The 21,841-nt window shown below is 44.0% G+C and overlaps 1 protein-coding gene across 1 annotated transcript in view; it reads right to left on the bottom strand.

The window, feature by feature from the left end:
• Positions 1-21,841, bottom strand: part of LOC143935830 (vasoactive intestinal polypeptide receptor-like) — a 228,802-nt gene that overhangs the window by 162,137 nt on the left and 44,824 nt on the right. The window contains exon 4 of the mRNA XM_077459946.1: positions 19,937-20,037. Within this exon, the coding sequence (XP_077316072.1) occupies positions 19,937-20,037 (101 nt within the window). The remainder of the gene's footprint in view (positions 1-19,936; positions 20,038-21,841) is intronic.

Here is a 21,841-nt window from a genome sequence, read left to right as displayed (position 1 = left end):
TTTTTTGGCCCCCCCAACCAGTTGGATTTTGCATAAGAACCAATGTACACAGATATGTGTTTTTCTTCTGACATGGGAAGTTGAAACATTTCTGAAAGATGAGGAACTTTTTACTCACTCACTTAAATTTTAAATAGGATCTGATGCAGCAATTTTCTAAAACATTTACTCATATGATAGTGACAAATAATGTCAATATCAGATAATATCAAAAAGATGCCCCCAGTACAAGAAGTGTGTGTATGCATTGTGTATGATCATGTGATAATAGTAAAGAAACCCTCTATAGAGAGAGATAAAAGCCTGCCATTGCTGAGCACCTTCTAAAAAAAAAGTCTCAAAAAGCTAAAACTGATTTACTATAAAAAGCACGCTGAATAGAACATTGCTAGCATCCCCGTGGAGCCCCAGTCAGCCACCTGTTCTGCCTATTATATTCTATATTATATTTCACCGCTGTTTCATCTTTTGTGAGTTTTCCAAACAACCTAAGAAAAACGTGAAGTTATTACAGTTAATTTTTATGCACTAGTCATGCCCTGAGCAAATTTGGCCAGTTCCTTATTCATGCTTGACATCCTTTGAATAAAAACCCAAAGGAACCAGGTGGAAAATTGTTGGCTGCACGCATTTATTCTGCGTGTGTCGATTTATTCTTGCCCTTACCTGTTCCAACTTTAATGCTAGCCCCTGCATGGGTAGAACTTTTGCATTTTAAGCACTTGTTATAACTGAATAAAAAACTATTGAAACAGAAAATTATTGGCTGAACAGTGGCTGCATCCATTGGGATTTTTATAGCAGGCGCAGCTGACACCTCTGGTATTAGTGGATAGAATAATGTGCCACCGTTGTTATCAGTGTCCCAAAGACTGGATAAAGGTGAGAAAAGGGCTGTATCCGGCCCATTGTCTAAATTATTGGTACCCAAACTGTGGCCTTTGCTTGCTCTTGGGCACTATTCGTCCTATTGACTCCAATGATGGCAAACTATAAACCCCATTGACACCAATGATGGAATACTATTTCTCCCATTGGCACTAATGATGGGGCACTATTACCCCCATTGTTACCAATGATGGGGTGCTATTCCCCCCATTGACAGTTGTGAGGGAATGGGGTCCAAAGGGCAGGTGGTTAGGTAAACAAGTATAGCAACCTCTGTGGTAACAGGATCCAAGAAGAAAAGTGTTGAACGTGGTTGAATGGCGTATGTTAGTTGGGGAAGATATCAGGACATTGGCAATCCCGTCATAAATTAACCTCATTGACACCAATGATGGGGTATTATTCCCCTCATTGACACCAGTAATGGTGTACTATTCCCCCATTGACACCATAGATGAGACACTACTCTTCCTACTGATACTAACAATTGGCACTATTGCTTCTCCAACGGACACCAATGATTGGACACTATTCCGTTTCCCAGTAACCACAGGCCCTAGATTATTATTTTACTCCTGCTTCTCACCAACCCTGCGGCATTTTCTACTCCCACTGACCTTCAAGCCTAGGGGAATTGTTTACATTCATTGACCATAAATCATAGGACATTTTCTACTCCCAGGGCGTCATTTCGGCTGTGCCGGCTCTCAAGGCTCCCGACACACCGGACGTCTTTTAAATTGGATGTTGACTTTCCTTTCTTTTCAGGATCACTCACTTTATCAGGTGCTGCTCACTATTTTAAATATCCCTTTCTTCACTTCTTCTCTTTCATTCTCTTATACCTGCACTTATTGTGCCATAGTTGTGTTTGGTTCTTTCCTTTTTTTTTATATTTAGTAATCTTGTTGCTTTCACTCTTGGGAATTTTATTTATGGTTGCCCTCTTCTCAAATCAAAAACTTTTCTATTCAATTTCTCCCTTCTAATCCACACACACTGCCTCCTCTTCACACAATCACTACAGTTCATTTTTTGAGGACACTTATTGCTTTTTAGGGTTGTTTAACCTTTCACTTTACATGCAGATTTGCCTCGAGGGTCTGTGCTGGCCGGACGGCGCATTGTGGGTTGCCTCTGCTGATTTGTCCGCCTCAGCTCCCAGGGATGGTGCATCTAAGGGGCTGGCGGTGACCGACATCTGGCTACTGCCATGCTTCACCATTTTATGTAAGAAAGTACTCTGGGTGGGTTCTTTTCTCATTGCCCCACCTTTATTGTTAGTCTGCTGATAACAGACTATTTCTATTCTATTTTTTATTTTTTTATCTTTAGAGAAGACACACGCTTACTCCTGACAAATGGTACCTCAGCCACGAAACGCGTAGAGCTATCAACTGTCGTGTTTATCTTCAATTATGACCAACTTTTTTACATATATTCTATCAACATTCTTTTTAATTGGATATCTGAGTCATTTGTCGGGCAAGCACTACCTTAAATCTATGTTTTTTTATTAACATAATTTGGTGTACAGTGGAAAATTTTCTTGTGTTCATACTACTCTGTATAAACGTTTATCATTTTTACTTGATTGTACTCAATATCCTTGAATATGGAATTGATAATATTAAATGTATACTGTAATTATATTGATTAATTTTATGAACCAATTAATAAAATTTTCCCAATTGCTCACCAAATTTGATCTTATGGCACTCATGCACTTCATGTAAAGTCCCACCTTCATTGCTCCTCCGAATATACTCCCATTGACTTTAATCCCCCCAAGGGAAATTAACTTGATCTTGCTTTAGAAAGTCTGGGAACCCCTACTCTAGGTCATCCACTAAGGAATGGCGCAGTAATGCTATTTCATGCCCATACAAACTGCACTTTTCAGCCATTGCAAATAATGGAGACAGCAGGCAGTCAACATAACCTGGCCAAGGTTTATAGCCTGCCAGCAGTATAGGAGCAGATCTCACAGAGGACGCATTATATACCATAGGAAACAAAGGTAAAACTATTTAATTAGACACTCTTATTCCCTTCCCTTTCATGCCTCTTCTCTGTAAGATGTATTTCATAAACTCTACTTAAAAAATGTAAACTTATACGTTTCTTATAGTGCTCCAATTCAATTTAATCCGTATTTAAAAAACTCTGTGAAGTTTAAGACATATAACAACCATGTCTTCCCAGTTTATGATATCCACTATCTCTTGGACACTTCATTAGAGAACTTGTGAGTTAGACTTTTTAGGTAGGCAATCATTTTTCACCCTCACCCTTTTTTCCCTCCCCCCTTCTTTCCTCCCCCACTTCCCATCCTTCCCCTTCCCTCTACTCTCTTTTCTGTTTCCCTTCCCCGGTCTCACCTATCCCATTTTTTTCCCCTTTCCTATCTCCAAAAAATCTTTTTTTTTTTTTTTTAACACACCATAACACCACAGTATATATTGTTAACATCTAGATTTGTGGTATCGTCATGTTTGGGGCCTTGGAGACGTTCCCCATGGGCTCCCCAGGCCATCTACCACCAATCTTTGATGCAACACTATACAGGTGATTTTTGTTAAATGTATCCTTTTAAATGGAATGCTGCATATGATAAAATATCATTCACTCCGCTATATGGAATGTCACAATGAATATAGAGAATGTGTTTTTGTGGTAATAAAATATGATGCTATATAAAAACATAATCTGTTATTTGATATATGAAACATGGATTGTCATTCTCTACAAATGTTGTTACAGTATTTAACAGGATCTGAGGCCCTGGCGAAGCGGGTCTGCCCGCGAAACACGTTGGCTGTATATACTAGAAACCGGATCTTGAACCCAGGATTACACCACTCTGGACAAGTATTTTGTTATCTTGTTTTTATGAAATCCCTCCTTTGTTAAATTTTTTTATTATTTTCTAAATAAAGTTTTGTACAAATGGTTTTATATATAACCTTTTGACTTAGTGGTTATTGACCCAAGGAAGTACATGGAAAGTCCCAAACCATACCTATCTTTTTGCAATTGCCTTTTAATACCGTGTACACATGACCAGACTTTCTGGCAGACTTTCCGGCGGACCAGAATTCGTTGGACAATTCGATCGTGTGTGGGCTGCAGCGGACTTTTTTTCCCAAAAGTCAGATGGACCTAGAAATAAAACAAGTTTCAAATCTATCCGACGGACTCAAGTCCAGCGGACTAAAAATCGGGAAAAACGTTCATCTGTGTGCTAGTCCGACGGACCAAATACGACGCTAGGGTAGTTATTGGCTACTGGCTATTGAACTTCCTTGTTTAGTCCCGTTTACGTCATCACGTTCAAAACTAACAGACTTTCGAACTGACTTAGTTCGGTTGTGTGGGGCCAAGTCCGTTTCGTTCAGAAAGTCCTTCGGACCTCCGCCGAAAGTTCGTCAGGAAGACCCTCGGACCTAGTCCATTGAAAAGTCCGGTCGTGTGTACGCGGCATAAGGGATGGTATTTCCTAAGGGCATGCATTGATTCACACTCTATCCCCACATACAACATTTTTAGACAACAGGTAGTAGATCATCTTTTACAGAGACAATAGACTTCCACTAACAAAATATTATCAAGGAAAAACAGCTCTGAGTGGTTATAAACGGCAATAGCAGGGATATAATTCCCAGTGGTATTTCATTTTATTGGGTTAGCAGATGCTTTAAATGTGGTATTTGTTACTGATGATTAAAGGAGGCAAGTTTGTTCTAATTCTCTAAAGTACTTGCAGACTAAAGGTTTTATGTTTCATATTATTCTGTCTGGTTCTTGAATTCTAATTTTATTTTACTTCCTAAAGAAAATATACTGATAAAATACGGAGACTGCCTTTGTCGATCTTCTTCTGGGAGGACCAGTTCCCTGGTTGTCTCAGCACCTTCCCAGCAGCACGTTTTTACCTTTTCTATGTTCCCATCACCTTGTTTGGCCATATACCTGTATCCTCTACTTCCATGCATGCTGGAGCATACGACACTCTCTTTTTCTCAAATTATGGATAGCCCCAGTGTAGGGAAAGAGTCCCCAGCATTGTCTAAGCTCTTAGTTGGGAGTTAGAACTAACACAGGGCTTCCTCTCTTAGCTCCCTCTTTGAAAGGAGTGATTGGGAGCAAAGAGAAGATGTGCAAATGCTAAAAGGGAAGAGAGCATTAAAGAAAACTTGTCTTCTAAAGTAATTTAGCATTTTTGTAAAAAGTGTCTTTAAATTGAAATGACAGGAGCAAAAACTACATGCAAAAGTCAAAAATCTCTGGGTTGCTATCAGCAATGTGGCTGAAGTTTTGGTCTTTGGAATGAACTTTGGCTGTTTGGGTGCTTGTCTGAACCCTGTACTTTATCGCTTGGTGGGAGCCGAATGTCATAGTAGCACTATTTCTACCACTACTATTTAGCTTCCTTCATGTGGAAGATTATTAAGGAAGCTGGGGGTTCCCAGCAGTGCCGGGACAAGGTCACCCAGCGCCCAGGGCAAAGATGCCAAACTGCACCCCCCTTTCCCTTAGGATTATGGTCAGCATGCCCCCTACCCCTGCAATAGACCATTGCGCCAGGGGAAGCCGCCCCTCCTGGCCACCCCTTGTCCTGGCCCTGGTTCCCAGCACCTGTTGTGCTCTTAGCAGTCTGACAGCAAAATTACATTTCTAAAGGAAAAAAAAGTTATTAAAAACTACTCACGGCTACAATCAATTGTTGGTCCGCAATACACATAAAAGTTCATTGATATAAACGGCATGGGGATTTCCCCACAGGGGAACCCCAAACCAATATTTTTTAAAAAATGCATGGGGTCCCCCTAAATTCCATACCAGATTTTAAGGGGAACCGCGCTCACATTTTTTTTTTTAAATGGCGTGGGGGTCCCCCTCAGAAACCATACCAGACCCTTTAGGTCTAGTATGGATTTTAAGGGGAACCCCGCACCAATTAAAAAAAAAAGAAAATCCATGCCAGACCCTTATCCAAACACGCAACCTGGCAGGCCACAGGAAAAGAGGGGGGGGACGAGAGATAGCGCCCCCCCTCCTGAACCATCCCAGGACACATGCCTTCAACATTGGGAGGGTGCTTTGAGGTAGCCCCTCAAACCACCTTGTCCCCATGTTTATTGGGAGAAGAGCCTCATCCCCACAACCCTTGCCCGGTGGTTGTGGGGGTCTGCGGCCGGAGGGCTTATGGGAATCTGGAAGCCCCCTTTAACAAGGTGACTCCCAGATCACGCCCCCCGCCGTGTGAATTGGTAATGGGGTACAAATGTACGCCTACCATTTCACAAAAAAAGTGACAAAAAAGGTTAAAAAAGACAAGAGACAGTTTTTGACAAGTCCTTTATTAAATTCTTCTTCTTTCATATTCTTTCTTCTGATCTTCCTTCCGTGTTCTTGTTTCTCCAACTTCTTCTCCATCTTCTTCTTCATCTTCTTCCTCCGCTCTTCTCGTCCCGTATCTTGCTCCGGCATCTTCTCTCTTCACCGTCCAGATGATCCACCACTGTGGGAGTCTTCAGCCATGGGACGCTGGTATTCTTCTGACACTTCTTAAATAACGGAGCGTGGAGCCTCCTCTGACGCACGGCGACATCCCTATGGCTTCCCTATGGCTTTTCCATGATGTCAGAGGGGGCGGGGTCATCCGTTTTACATAAACAATTGACCCTGCCCCCTCTGACATCACGGATGTCTATATCAGCCTTCTGTTCCTGTGTGCTGTGTGAAGGTGGGTATTTCCCTTCTCCCCAATTAGCTCTCAGAGCTATATTCACTGAGCTCTGCAGAGTGTGACTTCAGCTCTCTGCACCTTTTTTTCTGAGTGTTCAGGCAATTTTTATAAACTCTGTATTTTGAATGGATGTAGAGAAGGGAAGACTGCAGATAAACAGGTACGACTTATGTAGGAGGATTTTTTTTCAATCCTGTGTATTACTTGGCTAAGTACTTCACTGGGCATATGGAAGGGTTTACAGCCACTTTAAAGTATTTCTAAAGCCAAAAGTTTTTTTTCATTTTGGACAGAATAGTGAAAGGATAAAACACACTGTTGTCATTAACTACGAAGAAAAAAAAAAAGACGTATTACAGTATCACACAGATTATTTAGTTCTCTTTCTTGTGGAACCGGCTCCTGTGGATATATAAGTACAAATAAATTGCAAATGGTAAGTTACCATGCCAACATCTGCCAGGAGCTTGCAAAATTCTATACGACATTTTCCCATGCAAACCGCATGGAGCGAGAAGCAAGTGAGGTTCGTGATATGAAGCTAATGTAATGATTAAGGTTCAGTAGTGTCCATTACTTTTACTGGCAAGTAGCCAAGGTCTAGAAAGAGAATGATCTCTTGTTGCTGAGAATATGAACATTTCCAATGTTCCAATATTTTATAAATACATAAAAATGTAATATTTTAAATAATCATTAGGCTATTAAAATTTGACCTTTGAAATTCCAGATTAAACCCTTACCTTCTAATGTAGTCAGGTGGAAAAAAATAATTTGTGTAGGTCTTTTTTTATCTAGAAAAAGCGTTCCCGTAGGAGTGCCGTATGTGTAGGAGAGGAGAGCAGAGGGAATGTAAGACAGCAGGCAGTATATGTAGGAGGGAAATGCAGGGTACCACAATGGGTGGCATGCATGGGAGAGGAGTGCAGAAGATATGACAGGGCAGTATGTGTTGAAAGGAGTGCAGAGGATATGGTGGAGGTAGTGTGTTCCAGGAAGAACTGCAGAGGGTATGAGGGCATAATATATGCAGGAGAGAGAAGTGAAGGGTATGATGGTAGGCAGTACATACAGGAGAGGCGTGCTAAGGGTATGGCAGTGGGGAGTATGTACTGTACAGGAGAGGAGTGTGGTGAGTATGGCAGTGGGCAGTACATACAGGAGAAGAGTGCACAGGGTATGATGGTGGGCAGTACATACTGGAGAGGAGTGCTGAGAGTATAACAGTGGGCACTGGGCAGTATGTATAGAGAGAAATGCAGAGGGCATGGCATTGGGCAGTATGTATGGAGAGGATTGCAGGGGGTATGGCACTGGGCAGTATGTACAGGATAGGAGTGCTGAGGGTATGGCAATGGGCAGTACATACAAGAGAAGAGTGCAGAGGGTATGGCAGTGAACAGTATGTACAAAAGAAGTGTGCAGAGGGTATGACAGTGGATAGTACATACATGAGGAGAGTGCAGAGAGTATGGCAGTGGGCAGTATGTACAAGAAAAGAGTGCAGAGGGTATGTCAGTGGACAGTACATACAGGAGAAGAGTGCAGAGGGTATGGTAGTGGGCAGTATGTAGGGAGAGGAATGCGAAGGGTATGGCATTGGGCAATATGTATGGAGAGGAATGCAGAGGGTATGGCAGTGGGCAGTATGTATGGAGAGGAATGCAAGGGGTATGGCAGTGGGCAGTATGTATGGAGAGGAATGCAGGGGGTATGGCATTGGGCAGTATGTACAGGATAGGAGTGCTGAGGGTATGGCAGCAGGCAGTACGTACAAGAGAAGAGTGAAGAGGGTATTGCAGTGAGCAGTACATACAGGAGAGGAATGCAGAGGGTATGGCAGTGGGCAGTATGTACGGAGAGAAATGCAGAGGGTATGGAATTGGGCAGTATGTATGGAGAGGAATGCAGGGGGTATGGCATTGGGCAGTATGTACAGGATAGGAGTGCTGAGGGTTTGGCAGTTGTCAGTACGTACAAGAGAAGAGTGCAGAGGGTATGGCAGTGAACAGTATGTACAGGAGAGGAATGCAGAGGGTATGGCAGTGGGCAGTATGTACGGAGAGGAATGCAGAGGGTATGGCATTGATCAGTATGTATGGAGAGGAATGCAGGGGGTATGGCATTGAGCATTATGTACAGGATAGGAGTGCTGAGGGTATGGCAGTACGTACAAGAGAAGAGTGCAAAGGGTATGGCAGTGAACAGTATTTACAAGAGAAGAGTGCAGAGGGTATGACAGTGGACAGTATATACAGGAGAAGAGTGTAAATTGTATGGCAGTGGGCAGTATGTATGGAGAGGAATGCAGAGGTTATGGCAGTGGGCAGTACTGTTGACCACCCGCTCCTTCTCAATAAACTACATTCCCTTGGCCTCCGAGATTCTGCTCAATCCTGGTCCTCTGCCTATCTATCACAGCTCTCCTTCAGTGTCACCTACAACTCTGTTTCCTCCTCTCATTTGCTCCTTTCTGTGGGAGTACCCTAAGGCTCTGTTCTTGGACCCCTTCTCTTCTCTATCTACACCTCCTCCCTTGGTCACTTGATAACTGCCCACAGCTTCCAATACCACTTATACACCGATGACACCCAAATCTATCTGTCTACTCCTCACCTCACTCCTTCAGTCTCCTCTCGCATTACTAACATACTAACTGACATATCAGCATGGGTGTCGCACCACTTCCTTAAACGAAATCTCTCTAAAACTGAGCTATTAATATTCCCCTCGCCCGTGCCCCCTTCCGTGACTTTTCCATCAAAATCAACAATGCAAAAAGTCCAATCGTTGTCAAAAGTTTGTAGAATTCACCTCCGTAACGTCTCCAAAATTCGCCCCTTTTTAACAAATGAAACCGCCAAGCTCCTCATTCACTCCCTTGTTATCTCTCGCCTTGACTATAGCAACTCCCTTCTCATTGGCCTGCCTTTCCATAGCTATCCCCTCTTCAGTCTATCATGAATGCTGCTGTCAGACTTATCCACCTTACCAACCGCTCAGTGTCTGCCAACCCTCTCCTCCAATCCCTACACTGGCTCCCAATCACCCAGCAAATTAAATCCAAAATACTAACCACAACATACAAAGCCATTCACAACTCTGGCCACAAGCTACATCACCAATCTTGTCTCCAAATACCACCCAAATTGTCTTCTCCGCTCTTATCAAGACCTCCTACTCTCAAGCTCTCGTATCTCCTCCTCCCATACTCTTCACCAGGATTTCTTCAGAGCCTATACCATCCTCTGGAACAGGCTACCTCCACCTGTCCGACTATCCGTACTCTTGCTACCTTCAAGCGATCCCTGAAAACTCATCTCTTCAGGAAAGCCTATCACGTCTCCAATTCATCTTTCACCACTTCCAACATCTCATTCCCCACAGTTACAACCTACACCTGCCCCACCCTATAAGATTGTAAGCTCTTCTGAGCAGGGGACTCTTAATCCTCTTGTATTTTTTCGGATTATAACTGTATTGTCTCCCTTTAAATTGTGAATTTTTAAACTGTTGGCGCTATATAAATCCTGTATAATAATAATAATGTAGGGAGAGGAATGCAGAGGGTATGGTTGTGGGCAGTATATATGGAGAGGAATGCAGATGGTATGGCAGTGGGCAATATGTACAGAGAGGAATGCAGAGGGTATGGCAGTTGGAAATATGTACGGAGAGGAGTCCAGAGGGTATGGCAGTGGGCAGTATTTGTAGGACAGAGGTGTGTCCTTCTCCCCCCCCCCCCCCCTCTAAAGTGGGCTCCTAACTTTTCTACCACCCAGCTTCTTTGCATATTTTCTATCACTATTGTAGAGCATCATCTTTTCTATCCGAGTTTCCCCTGCCTGTTTTGTCTGCTGGTAATTTTCAGTCTTTCAGCGCTGTTAGCTTTGAAAGCCAGCTCCCGCAGTGCTCTTTTCAGTGACTTCAGAGTTAGGATACATAGTGAAGAGATGATAGCAAAAGAGGCAGCAGGGAAGGTAACACCCAGCTCTGTCACCAGCAGATAGCAGAGAAGGCCACCGAGCTACAAGAGGATGGCTGTTGCAGCAAAGAAAAAGGGAAGGAGATATGGACTGTGTAGTATGGAGGAACTCCGCAGGAAGTATAACACTTCCTACACTTTGTGAGCAGCATTGTCAATTAGAGCATTGTGCAGGGAAATGTTAGATTGCTGTAGACCCTGAACCCTGTGCTCTGTGTGAGAGCAGTGGTATGGATCAACGGCCGGCACTGCTCTCTGCAGCATTCTTCTGTGATCCCAGTGTAGGGGGTGGAACTCTGACACCCATGGCTCACAGGAAGTGAGTTGAATGTTGCTGGATGTCATTCAAACTGGAAAAGGAGTGTTGCTAAATTATTGGATAAGTATAGAAGTCAATTTTTTTTTTTTTGCCAATTTAAAGTAGAACTAAACCCATCAATTGAACCGCTTTACAAAAAAGATGCCATCAATAATAACTGTTACAGTCGCTTGTGCTCTGTTTGGGAAAAATCTAAGCTTCTCCCTGTAAGAATATAATTTCTTTTTGCGCTTAAAAGCACAAAAAGCCCTCTTATATAATGCCAGGAAAGCGCGCCCTTCTTTCTCTCCAAGTAACACAAACAGTTGTAACCTTGAGCTCAGTATGAAATCCTTAGCAAAATAGCCAAGTGGCTTTTATTTATACTAAACACATCGATAACAGAAGAGGCTGCTGACTTCAGAATCAGCCAATCAGACACTTGTATTCATTCAAAAGAACCAATGACACACATGCATATATTTAAATAGAAATACGGTAGTGACGTGTGCAAATGGTGGTGTGCAAAACCATGTGGCAAGCACATGGCTTTGAACACAACCGTGTGCACATTCCCACTGCTACCAGTGACGCGAGCCATACCAAACTATTTTGTATAGTTATACTATGGTTCCCAAATACAGCGATCTGCTTACTTAGGAGTTTAAATGCGGTCGGCATGGAGTGGCCAGTTCTCTGATGAAGCATAAACAAACAACCTTAAAAGAGCAAACAAATCCGCCATGTCCAAGGGAAGGTTTCCACATCTAATGGTCTTCCACCAACGTCTGTATGTGCGAATACCCTCACATGAGTGTATTGCAGCAAAACAGACCCTGGGGGGCATCTGACAACATACATTAATAACATTTTCCACAACAGCTCTCAATGAACTCTCAAGCCATCAGATGGCTGGTGTAATAGCTGACCACATGAGCAGCACCATAGGAACTGCAGGTCAAGCAGAGGCTAAGATGGCAGCTTCCTTGGATGCATGAGATAGAAAAGTTTATTCCTACTTTAAAGCGGTAGTAAACCCGCAAATTTTTTTTTTTAAACCTGCAAAGCAAAAGGCATAATGAGCTAGTATGCACCGCATACTAGCTGATTATGAAATACTTACCTTAGAACGAGGCCCTGACATCTGGCCCGATCCACGCCGAGGGAGCTGACATGCTCCCTCTGCGTTTCTTCCGGGTATCGCGGCTCCGGCGCTGTGAGTGGCCGGAGCCGCGATATCGTCACTCCCGCGCATGCGCGCGGGAGATTTCATTCCGGCTGGTCGGCCACTGCCGGATTTTCAGGCCGAGAATCACCTTGTGCGCATGCGCCGCTGCAGTCAGCGGCGCATACCGAGGGGAATATCTCCTAAACCGTACAGGTTTAGGAGATATTTTTTTTACCTACAGGTAAGCCTTATTATAGGCTTTCCTGTAGGTAAAAGTTAAAAAATTGAGTATACAACCACTTTAAGGGGCTTCTGGAGGATGCAACTGAAATTGGGCTTAACATGATGTTTAATGGAGAGAGTGCAGTGCTTCCTTCTGACTCTGTGTAGAAAGAAAAGACTATAGGGGGTTGCTGAAAAGGAGGATAACTTCTTCAAAGTGGAGGAAAACACCTGGAAAAGGGTTGTAGAGTGGATGAAAGACTGGAGGAGAGACATGGAAGAGGAGAATTAGGTAAACAAGGTAAAGGTTTCTTTGCTGTAAAATATCACTTTCCTCAGACACAGACCCAACCCCCCCCCCCCTTCACGCTAGTCACAAGCAAGGGCTCCATGGGCATTTTTCATAGGAGGAGTCCAAACACCTTTCAATTTCTCTTCATTAGTCTGCTTAACTAGTTGCTGACCGCCGGCTGTCAAATGACGGCCAGGCGGCGCACCTATTGTGGCGGGAGGCCGTCATATGACGGCCTCCCGTTTAAACAGGGAATGTGCGCGATCGTGCGCGCGCATCCCTGTTTCTTCGGTGGCGGCATGTCACGGAGACACCGCTCGCCACCGAAGAGGGTGAACAGCCATTCGTTATGGCTGTTTACCACGTGATCGGCCGTGATGAAGTCACGGCCGATCACAGATGATCACACCCCGAACGTGCACGGCGCATGCGCGCGATCGCGCTGCGCGTGCACGTCGGTGGCGGCGTGTTCCCCGGGAACACTGCTCGTCACCAACGCTGGTAAACAGCCATTGGCCGGCTGTTTACCCACGTGATCGGCTGTGATCCTTTCACAGCCGATCACAAAAATGTAAACAAACTGCGGTAACGGGATGTTACCGGGTTCTCCTCCTCACACACCGATCGCGTGTGAGGAGGAGATTGCGGTAACATCTCGTTACCGCATACAGTGTACACCAATCATACTGATTGCCCCCCCCCCAATAAAGAGGACCTGTCACCACCCCTCATAGTACCTGTCAATCACAGTCCATCAGAGTACCTGTCACAGTCCATCAGAGTATTTGAGTACCTGTCACAGCACATCAGAGTACCTGAGTACCTGTCACAGCCCATCAGAGTACCTGTCAGCCCATCAGAGTACCCGAGTACCTGTCACAGCCCATCTGAGTACCCGAGTACCTGTCACAGTTCATCTGAGTACCCGAGTACCTGTCACAGCCCATCAGAGTACCCGAGTACCTGTCACAGCCCATCAGAGTACCCGAGTACCTGTCACAGCCCATCAGAGTACCCGAGTACCTGTCACGGCACATCAGAGTACCCGAGTACCTGTCACGGCACATCAGGGTACCCGAGTACCTGTCACGGCACATCAGGGTACCCGAGTACCTGTCACGGCACATCAGGGTACCCGAGTACCTGTCACGGCACATCAGGGTACCCGAGTACCTGTCACGGCCCATCAGGGTACCCGAGTACCTGTCACGGCCCATCAGGGTACCCGAGTACCTGTCACGGCCCATCAGGGTACCCGAGTACCTGTCACGGCCCATCAGAGTACCCGAGTACCTGTCACCAGGCCATCAGAGTACCCGAGTACCTGTCACCAGGCCATCAGAGTACCCGAGTACCTGTCACCAGGCCATCAGAGTACCCGAGTACCTGCCACCAGGCCATCAGAGTACCCGAGTACCTGTCACCAGACCATCAGAGTACCCGAGTACCTGTCACCAGACCATCAGAGTACCCGAGTACCTGTCACCAGACCATCAGAGTACCCGAGTACCTATCTCCAGCCCATGTCTCATAGAATATACGTTGGGGTGTTTGCTTTCCAAAATTGGGTCATTTTGTGGGTAATTTCACTGTCCTGGTGGTCCAGGACCTTCAAAAGTGTGATGGGTAGGAATGAAATGAGATGTGTCATTTATGCTCCTAGAACGCCTGAGCGTACTACTTCAATGTTCGGCCTCTCTATGTGGCCAGGCTGTGTAAAAGTCCTACACATGTGGTATCGCCATACTCGGGAGGAGTAGCAGAATGTATTTTGGGGTGTAATTTTTGCTATATACATGCTATGTGTTAGAAATATCTTATAAATTGACAATTTTGTGTAAAAAAAAAATGCGTTTTAATTTTTTTCCACATATTCCAAAAACTTCTGGAAAAAAATGAACCGTTCAAAAGACTCATTATGCCTCACAGATTATACGTTGGGGTGTTTGCTTTCCAAAATGGGGTAATTTTATGGGAAATTCCATTGTCCTGGTACTCCAGGGCCTTCAAAAGTGTAATAGGTGGTTGAGAAATGAGATGCGTAATTTTTGCTCGTAGAACGTCTGAAGGTACTACATCAATGTTAGTGCTCTGTATGTGGCCAGGCTGTGTAAAAGTCTCACACATGTGGTATCGCCGTACTCGGGAAGAGTAGCAGAATGTATTTTGGGGTGTAATTTGTTGTATGCATATGCTGTGTGTGAGAAATAACCTGATAATATGACAATTTAGTAAAAAAAAAATAAAAAAAATAAAAAAATCTTCATTTTGCAAAGAATTGTGGGAAAAAATGACAACTTAAAAAAACTCACCATGCTACTTACTTAATACCTTGGGATGTCTATTTTGTAAAAAGGGGTCATTTGGGGGGTATTTGTACTTTCCTGACTGGGTTAGTGTCTCAAGAAATGAGGTACACCTGATGTACTGAAGGCCTGATCAGAAGTGATCAATTTTCAGTGATTGGCACCATAGTTTGTAGACTCTATAACTTTCACAAAGACCAAATAATATATACTAATGTGGGTTATTTTTACCAAAGATATGTAGCAGTATAAATTTGGGCCAAAATTTATGAAGAAAAATTACTAATTAGCAAAAATTTATGACAGAAACGAAGAAAAAGGCATTTTTTTCACAAAATTTACGTTTTATTTTATTTATAGCACAAAAAATAAAAAACCCACTAGTGATTAAATACCACTAAAAGAAAGCTCTATTTGTGTGGAAAAAAGGACGCAAGTTTCATATGGATACAGTGTAGGATGACTGAGTAATTCAAACTGTGAGAGCGCTGAAAGCTGAAAATTGGTCTGGTCAGGAAAGGGGTGTAACTGCACTGTATTGAGGTGGTTAAGTCTGCAGCTTTCTCTGACCAGGACCCAGAAGACAGGAACCACCCCTGCACTTTGAGGTGTCCTCATCCTGTCGGTGAGAACAAGCGTGTCAGGAATCCGTCTGTTCTGTGCGATCGGGTCTCCGTTCGTGCCGCGGGTCGTCGTGGGCATGCGCGTCTCCAGATGCGCGCGGGTGCACGCTGTTCGTATGTGCGCGCGGCACACGCACGCACGTGTGCGCGTTAGCGTGATTGGCGCCAGTGGCCCTTTTTAAAGGTACAGCTGCAGAGGTTCTGTGCTGTTCGTCTGCAGCTAGTACCTGAAGCAATCTGTTATTCTGCCTGAAACCTACCTGATATCTGACCCGGCTCCGTTTGACTCTGCTGACCCCTCCTGCTCCGACCCCGGCTTGTTTGACCCTTCTTGGACTGATACCTGTTGCCAAACCCCTGCTTGTTATCTGATTCTTCTGCTGGCTCCTGCTTGCTGCTGTGTCTGCTGCTCTCCCACCCAGAGATCCATCCGGGCCTGCCTCTGCCTCTCCAGACCCGTGCACCACCCGTCCTGGTACCACGACCTGTTTGCCAATCTCCATCAGCTGCCTTCCTGCTATTGAGAGCTCCTGCACCTGAAGATCTTCACCTTCCTAGCACCTGCTGCTGCATCTGGCCAGACGCTCCTACCCCGCTGTGCTCCTGTCCCTCTGTTCCCACTTCAGAGAGACGTGAACCAAAGTCGTAAGAGAGGTCTCCTTCCACCAAGTCAGACTCACCATCCGAAATCCTAACAAAGTGCTTGATTGTACCTGGCTGTTGGGAGTCCTGGCTGGTGTAACTAACAAGAGTGGAGATTGATATATTCCATCCTGTGTGATTCCACGGCCTAAATTATTCGTCTAGAAAGTGGAGTTGGAGTTGATGCCCTGTTTTTTGATCATATGCCTGCTTCTATCCTTTATCGGGTAAGAAGATTGGATTGTCACTGTGGTGTGGTGTGCTTTTGTTTACACATTAAAGCTGGTGCAGAGGTTCCATCTGTCCTTTTCCTATGAAAGATTTTTTATCATTCATGATTTTAGCGCTGCATGTATAGACTTTTATACATTTTCTTATTTGCTTATCAAACAAATTGTGCTGGCTGATTTGGAGTTCAAATTGCATATACTGTATAGGAGCGCGGATACCTTACACATTTTATATATATGTCCCCCAAAGGAGTCACTGCTGACGAAACGCATATAGGCATGGTCTGTTACAGTGTCATCAAACGCGACTTGCTGATCGTTGTCGCCAATGTTGCTGCCTTATTCCTGCTGTATTGTATTGGATTGTTTGCCGATTGAAGCACCATAAGTTTATAATAAAGCTTTTAAAATGGACTTCACGATGGAGGTGTATGTTCTTATCTTTCAGTACCATACTACCATTGACTGCTGAGTGGTGATTGTCTCCCCCAGTGGAAGTTAACCCTGGAGTTGTACCACATGTGTATCTGGCCACTATAATCTATAGCCCAACTCTTCTGCTAAGAGGTGCCTGGTAACTACTTCTATCTGGTGGTGGAGTCCATTTTTCTCTTTCTTGCACCTGTGATATCCCTGGGAGGAGTATATGCTTTAGATGCTCTATGATGGGACTTTGTTTACTTATTAACCGGCTATACACATACATTTTCAAGTGATTGATGTAATGAGTTTTTGATATATGGTTTTATATATGCACCATTAGTTGCACCTTCGTACTTTATATTTTGATGATTGATTTTTGTGCACTCTATACTTTGATGATTTATTACTTTGCACTTTATATTTTAACTTTTTTTGGTTGCTCTTTTGCACTTTATTAACAGTTACTTGTTATTGTAACTTCTTATGCACTCATATTTTGTAGTGCTGCTTTTTTGTTGGTTGATAGTTAAGGTTTGTTTGTTCTTTTTTTTTTAATAACAAACATGTCATACTTACCTGCTCTTCTTATCAGGTCCCCCACCAGCACTCCTGGCTCCTCCCCCTTTACCAGTACCCCCCAATAGCAAGCTGCTTGCTATGGGGGCACTGGTGCATGCTCGCTCTGGAGCCCGGCTCTATGTGTCTTATGGAGCTAGACCCCACTCCCCGCTCTCTCCTCATTGGCTCACTGGCTGTGATTGACAGCCAATGGCTCCTGCTGCTGTCTCAGCCAATGAGGAAAGACAAAGCCAGGACAGTGGAGGCTTTCATGCAGCATTGACTGTTAGGACATGCAGTCTTGACTGTTAGAAGAGGTATAAGAACTATATAAACAACCTTTTTTCATAAAGAGCTCTACCTTTAGAAATTATATTTATTTAAATGCGTCAAAGTTTATAGTTAACTTTAGGTGCAAAAACTTCAATTGACTATATTCCTCAGGTCAAATGCAGCTTCTTGCTAGGTTTGTGTTTGAGCAGTTATGGTAAATGGTTTCTTAAACTATATATAAATTAATGTCATCCACTGCCTTTTTTATGCAACCTATACCCCCAAATACAAGCAATGTGGACCTGGACCTGGAGCCTATGCCAGACAATGCTCCTATCCTCAATGAAGGCGTGAATTGTGATACAACATATGTACAGCCTTTTCTCCATAGACTCTAATTGAAAAGCTGCCATTCACAAGTCTAGAGGCAGATGTCTTCTCCATTATCTCCCTGAAGAAAATACCCCTTCCTGTTTGTGCCATATCATATGAACTGTTGACTTGGAGTAGAATGGATCTGCTGCCTGGCCCAGCTAAGACTGCAGCTCCTTGTACAAGTTTGTACTTGGGGTTTACTTTTTAAAAGATATGCAATAGATATAAATGGGGCTGGAGAAAGTGTGTACAACCCCAATACATGAAGTTAAAAAAGTCCATATGCATTAAAGTCCATAATAGTACAGCCCCATAGAGTGAGGCAAACTCTGTCCATCTGGAAAAGGAACACAAGGGGATGCCAACTACGTGCAGGAATAAAACACACTTTATAAAAAAGCCAATAGGCAACTCATAGTAAAAAGAGAGGCAGGCATGTCTGATTTATCTGCGGACTGATGGTGGGCACAAGTCAGGTTCTCAGACTAGACTGATGTTTCAGATCTTCACTACGTTCAAAGACCATGAGGAATCGTGACTGAAAGTAGCAGAGCCAGCATGGAATACAACTGGTATGCCACGTACAGATGATCGGACATTCTGACAACAAAATCCTGGATTTATTTCCGACAGATGATGGCTCAAACTTGTCATGCATACACACGGTCGCACCATAGATGGAGCACCATAGAACCTCAATGGTTTCCTAAGAAGGATGGGGGACCATTACCCCTCACTACTACACCACCCATAAAGGGATTTTACCTTTATGGGTGGTGTATGGGAGGGTCAATCCATCCAAATGTAATATATTAGTGATAGGCAGAGCCTGGTTAAAGGTGTTGGACCCCAGCTTCTTATTTGCCTAAAATACACCAGTGAGAGTGAGCTCCTAGCCATTATTCTTGACTCCCTTTCATTTCACCTCAGATGTTTAGATGCTCTTGTACACATTTAGACCAAAAAATGGGTAGTGGTGCTGCTAAATAGTATGAGATGTAATATATTAGTCCATCAATAAGTCCTTGAAGTGCATACTCAGTATATGTGGAGGGGGAGATATGAAGGGGGAGACCTGTATAGATTACTTCAGCAGTCCAACCTTGGCAGCCTTTGAGGGGGGAGTTGAAAGGAGACTCCAGATATGCAAATGAGAAGAGAAACACAGGCCACTCTAGGTTAGAGATGTAAAATTTTAATGAGATACGGGTGCATTATCCACTTACATGGAGGTTAAGGAAGTAAGGCACAAGTCCATCCACACTGGCGTGGCGTTCACTGCAGAGCAGCCTTCTGAACAGCTGATTTTTCTGCCTGTGGGGGGGAAATCCTAGCTAGCAGAATCTCTGGGACAACGGTGATGAAACCAAAGCAACCCACCAGTGATGTCATCACGTCTGGCGCCGCGTTCCAACCCTCACCATCAGCCTGATCCAAGCCCCGGTTTCATCGCCGTGGCTGATCCAGCTGGCTAGGATTTCTCCCCCACAGGCAGAAAAATCAGCTGTTTAGAAGGCCACTCTGCAGTGAACGCCACGCCAGTGTGGATGGACTCGTGCCTTACTTCCTTAACCTCCATGTAAGTGGATAATTCACCTGTATCTCATTAAAATGTTAACAGTTCTAACCTAGAGACGACTGTGTTTCTTTTCTCTCTTGTAAACCTTTGCATGTTATGGTTCTCCCTCCTCCTTAATATAAAATAAAAATCCAACTGCTACAGTTCATAGTCTTTATCATGGCCACAGCAGGTGTGCTCCCACTCCAGCTTTGAGTGTATTGTTCCTATAATGCCAACTGCAATAAATATGAAAATTATCATCTCCCTGTCCCATAAATATAATGCCATATATCTAACCTCCCTGTGAATGTAAAACATTTCTGATAGGCTATTCACTTACCTTGTCATCAGACTCAATACTGCTGTTAAAGAAACAGGCTTTCAGATATGGAGGAGAGTGAAGACTCCAACCATTATTAGTGCAATTCCTGCTGATGGCAACTGTCAATATCAGAAAGAAAAGTGGTAGAGTTAACATATGTATTTTATTATCTTCTCTTATACACTGTATTGTATTATTTAGTGCTGTACAATATGGGTTATGGCCAAGGCTTTTTTTTCTCAAATAGGTGCAGGAACTCCCACTTCCTGAGTCACCCCTTTTCTCTACCCCTACCTACCTCCGAGCATTGTTCCTTGGTTCCTCCTCCTACCCACCTCCCAGTATTGACTTTTATCGAGAATACAGAACCAAGTATCCTTTTTTGTTGCCAAGTAATTTGTTTGGAATTTTTTAATGATAAACAAAACAAAGCAGTAAAGTAGATCAATGACGGGAGTCACTTTGGGCTGGGGGCCCATGGAACCCAACTTACTTAGAGAGCTCCCCAGGCCCCTCTTATGTGTAAGTAACCCCGTGTCTATTAGGGGCAGAGGGTGACCTGAGAAGCCCAGTCTGGTTTGCCTAACCAGACTCCCAATACAACCACAACAGACTCAACATTTTGTGTTACCCCTGGTATCCTGGGTCTTATATGTGTGGTTTGTTTTGAAAGAATAATAGGGCTCTTTCACTTGGGAGAGAAACATTTATGAACAATATCCCTAAAGAAATATATGCAGATAAATAATTTCACCTTTCAGACTGCTAAAATATTGTAGGAGTATTTCATAGACCATTGCTATATAGTTTGAGGTGGGGGTTGCTATGTGTTTATTGTTCAGTGGCTGTATCCCATTGTTCTATTGTTTCTGTCTGCCTTGGGAGCAACCTATTATGGGATGTATATGTGTATGTGGATTAGCTGATAGAGGGGAGGGGGGAATTCTCCTGCAGCCCTTCCTAAAGGCTGTCTGTGTGTCATATTACTGAATGTAGTTTACCCCGCCCTGTGTCATTATGCCTAGAAGGGAGGATTGTCCCCAAGTGTATATCTCTTTTCTATTCTATCTGTGTTTGAATAAACAGTCTTATGTTTTCCACCACCTTACACTGATGTATCGACAAGTGACTGGGTGGGCTAAGGGATCTTGGATCATGCTGGTACCAGGCAAGGGAAGCTTATATGGCAGACATACCCCTCAATAGATTCCCCCAACGATAATGGGCCACCCACAACAAAATACCCCCAGCACAATAGAGCCCCCTAGCAATAACAGATCTCCCCACAACCGGCATCAGCAGACCCTCTGGCAGCCATCAATAATAGACCCTTCCCTCAACAGTAGATCTCTCCCAGCATCAACTGACCCCATCAACATAAGACCCACTCCTGGCAACAATAGTACCCCCACTAGTACAAATAGACTTCCCCAGCAACAATAGACTCCCCCCAGAAAAATAGATCCCTTCTAGCTACAATAGATCCCCCAGCAGTAAGCCTCAGTAGACACTTCAGCACACTCCAGCACCCCTTCCCAATACATACATTCAATGCTGGAAGTGCCAGAACTGCGTTCCCTCTGAAAGAAAGGTTATGGCCAACATACCCACATTACACATTTTTTATTATTTGTGTATAATAAATTACAAATAAGAGTGTAAGTCAGGCCATACATTATGCAATTTTCTGTCCTTCATCAATGGGTTGAAGGAAATAAAATTGCTCAATTCCTCCAACAACACAGTCATAATTCTCTTTACTCATCAGGCTGTGTTCACACTGCTGCGATGCGGGAACGCTGCAAATCTACTGCGGGTTCCCGCATCGCATGCCTCCCGGCGGCAGTTCACACTGCCCTATGCGAACTGCTGGGAGTGTCAGTGAAAAGTTAATGACACCCCCAGATCAGTTCGCATATCACA

The sequence above is a fragment of the Lithobates pipiens genome, unplaced genomic scaffold (genome assembly GCF_037356315.1).
Source record: "Lithobates pipiens isolate NorthernLeopardFrog02 unplaced genomic scaffold, aLitPip1_a1.2 Scaffold_28, whole genome shotgun sequence".
Taxonomy (NCBI): domain Eukaryota; kingdom Metazoa; phylum Chordata; class Amphibia; order Anura; family Ranidae; genus Lithobates; species Lithobates pipiens.
Note: the sequence above shows the minus strand (reverse complement) of the source record. Positions and strands in the feature narration are given on the sequence as shown.